Source organism: Cyprinodon variegatus, unplaced genomic scaffold, assembly GCF_000732505.1.
Source record: "Cyprinodon variegatus isolate N-32 unplaced genomic scaffold, C_variegatus-1.0 Scaffold1636, whole genome shotgun sequence".
Taxonomy (NCBI): domain Eukaryota; kingdom Metazoa; phylum Chordata; class Actinopteri; order Cyprinodontiformes; family Cyprinodontidae; genus Cyprinodon; species Cyprinodon variegatus.
Window position 1 is genome coordinate 42128 of NW_015152089.1, and position 1202 is coordinate 43329.

General features: G+C 42.2%; 1 protein-coding gene across 1 annotated transcript in view; it reads right to left on the bottom strand.

Moving 5' to 3' along the window:
- Positions 1–334: 334 nt before the first annotated feature.
- The window catches only part of LOC107104169 (ADP-ribosylation factor-related protein 1-like), a 9574-nt gene continuing 8706 nt past the window's right edge, over positions 335–1202 (bottom strand). Inside the window, exon 3 of the mRNA XM_015404114.1 lies at positions 335–662. Within this exon, the coding sequence (XP_015259600.1) occupies positions 555–662 (108 nt within the window). The 3' untranslated portion in view covers positions 335–554. The remainder of the gene's footprint in view (positions 663–1202) is intronic.

The window sequence follows — 1202 nt, forward strand, 5'->3', positions numbered from 1 at the left end:
TTTTTTTTTTTCGATGATCTGAATTCAGTTGAGAGACTGTTTATCGAAGCACGTTTGGATTCAATATCTTTAGTTAATTGTAATGGAATCAGTTTGTTTTCTATGGTGTTCAATGAGATCACCCAGTGGTGAACAACACCACACCTGTATGCCAGCTGTGCAATGGCAGCTGGATCCCTGCAGAGGTTTGTCAACATAGCCCAGCTGGCGTCCACTGCCGGGCGCTGAAGGCGGTTTCTATGCCAGAGCCATTCGGTGACATACTTTTACAAAGAAAGTACAAAAAATTGTCTCTGTTTATGTCTTTTAATCGTTTATTTAAACCCACAGCCCAACAATTTCAACCAGTTTCATTGTACAGTAAAGTCATGAATTCATGGAAAGAAGAATGAATTCAGGGCCCCGCCTGAAGTAGTGAAAACTTGAAGTGTTCATATAAGACGTGACATGTGGATGTTTGTATAGCCTGCACCGTCACACTGCGACAACAAATGCTTTCAACAAAGAAGTGTGAAAAACTGGAGGAGTCCTTCACTTCCAGAGTGGGCGGAGCTTTAGGTGATGTCCTTCTGCCTGGGCGGCCGGTGAATGTTCCTCATCACACACTTCACCATCCACTGGATGCCTTCGTTCACTCCATCCCTGCAACACAGGGACACCGTTTACTGCCTTTACTATAAGCCGACACTTTCTCTGCCTTAGTTTGATGATTGTTGCTGCTGTTCGGCTTTAAACTCTGGGAAACTGGAAGCAGAAAAAAAACACGCTTCAAGTGTTAGATTAAGCCCAACTCTGCCCTTCCCCCACTGTGCACTGCCGGTCAGCTGCTGCACTGTTGGGCTGATTGATTATATATATAACAAACAAAATAAAAACCAAAACACTCGTGGCAGAACAACAGAAATCCGTGCAGGCATCGAGATATTCAGTGATGTCATCACTTATTTTCATCATTTATAGAATTTGAATTTCAGAGATTAAAGCAAAAAAAGATCATGAGCCTGAAATTCAAATTCTATAAATGATCAAAATAAGTGAGGACATCACTGAATATCTCGATGCCTGCACGGATTTCTGTTGTTCTGCCACAAGTGTTTTGGTTTTTAGGGGGTCTGGGATCAGAGATTGCATGAATGATTGAAGACTAAATTTGACTTTTGAAACTCCAATACCAAAAACGGCCAGAAGATGGCAGAAGTGCA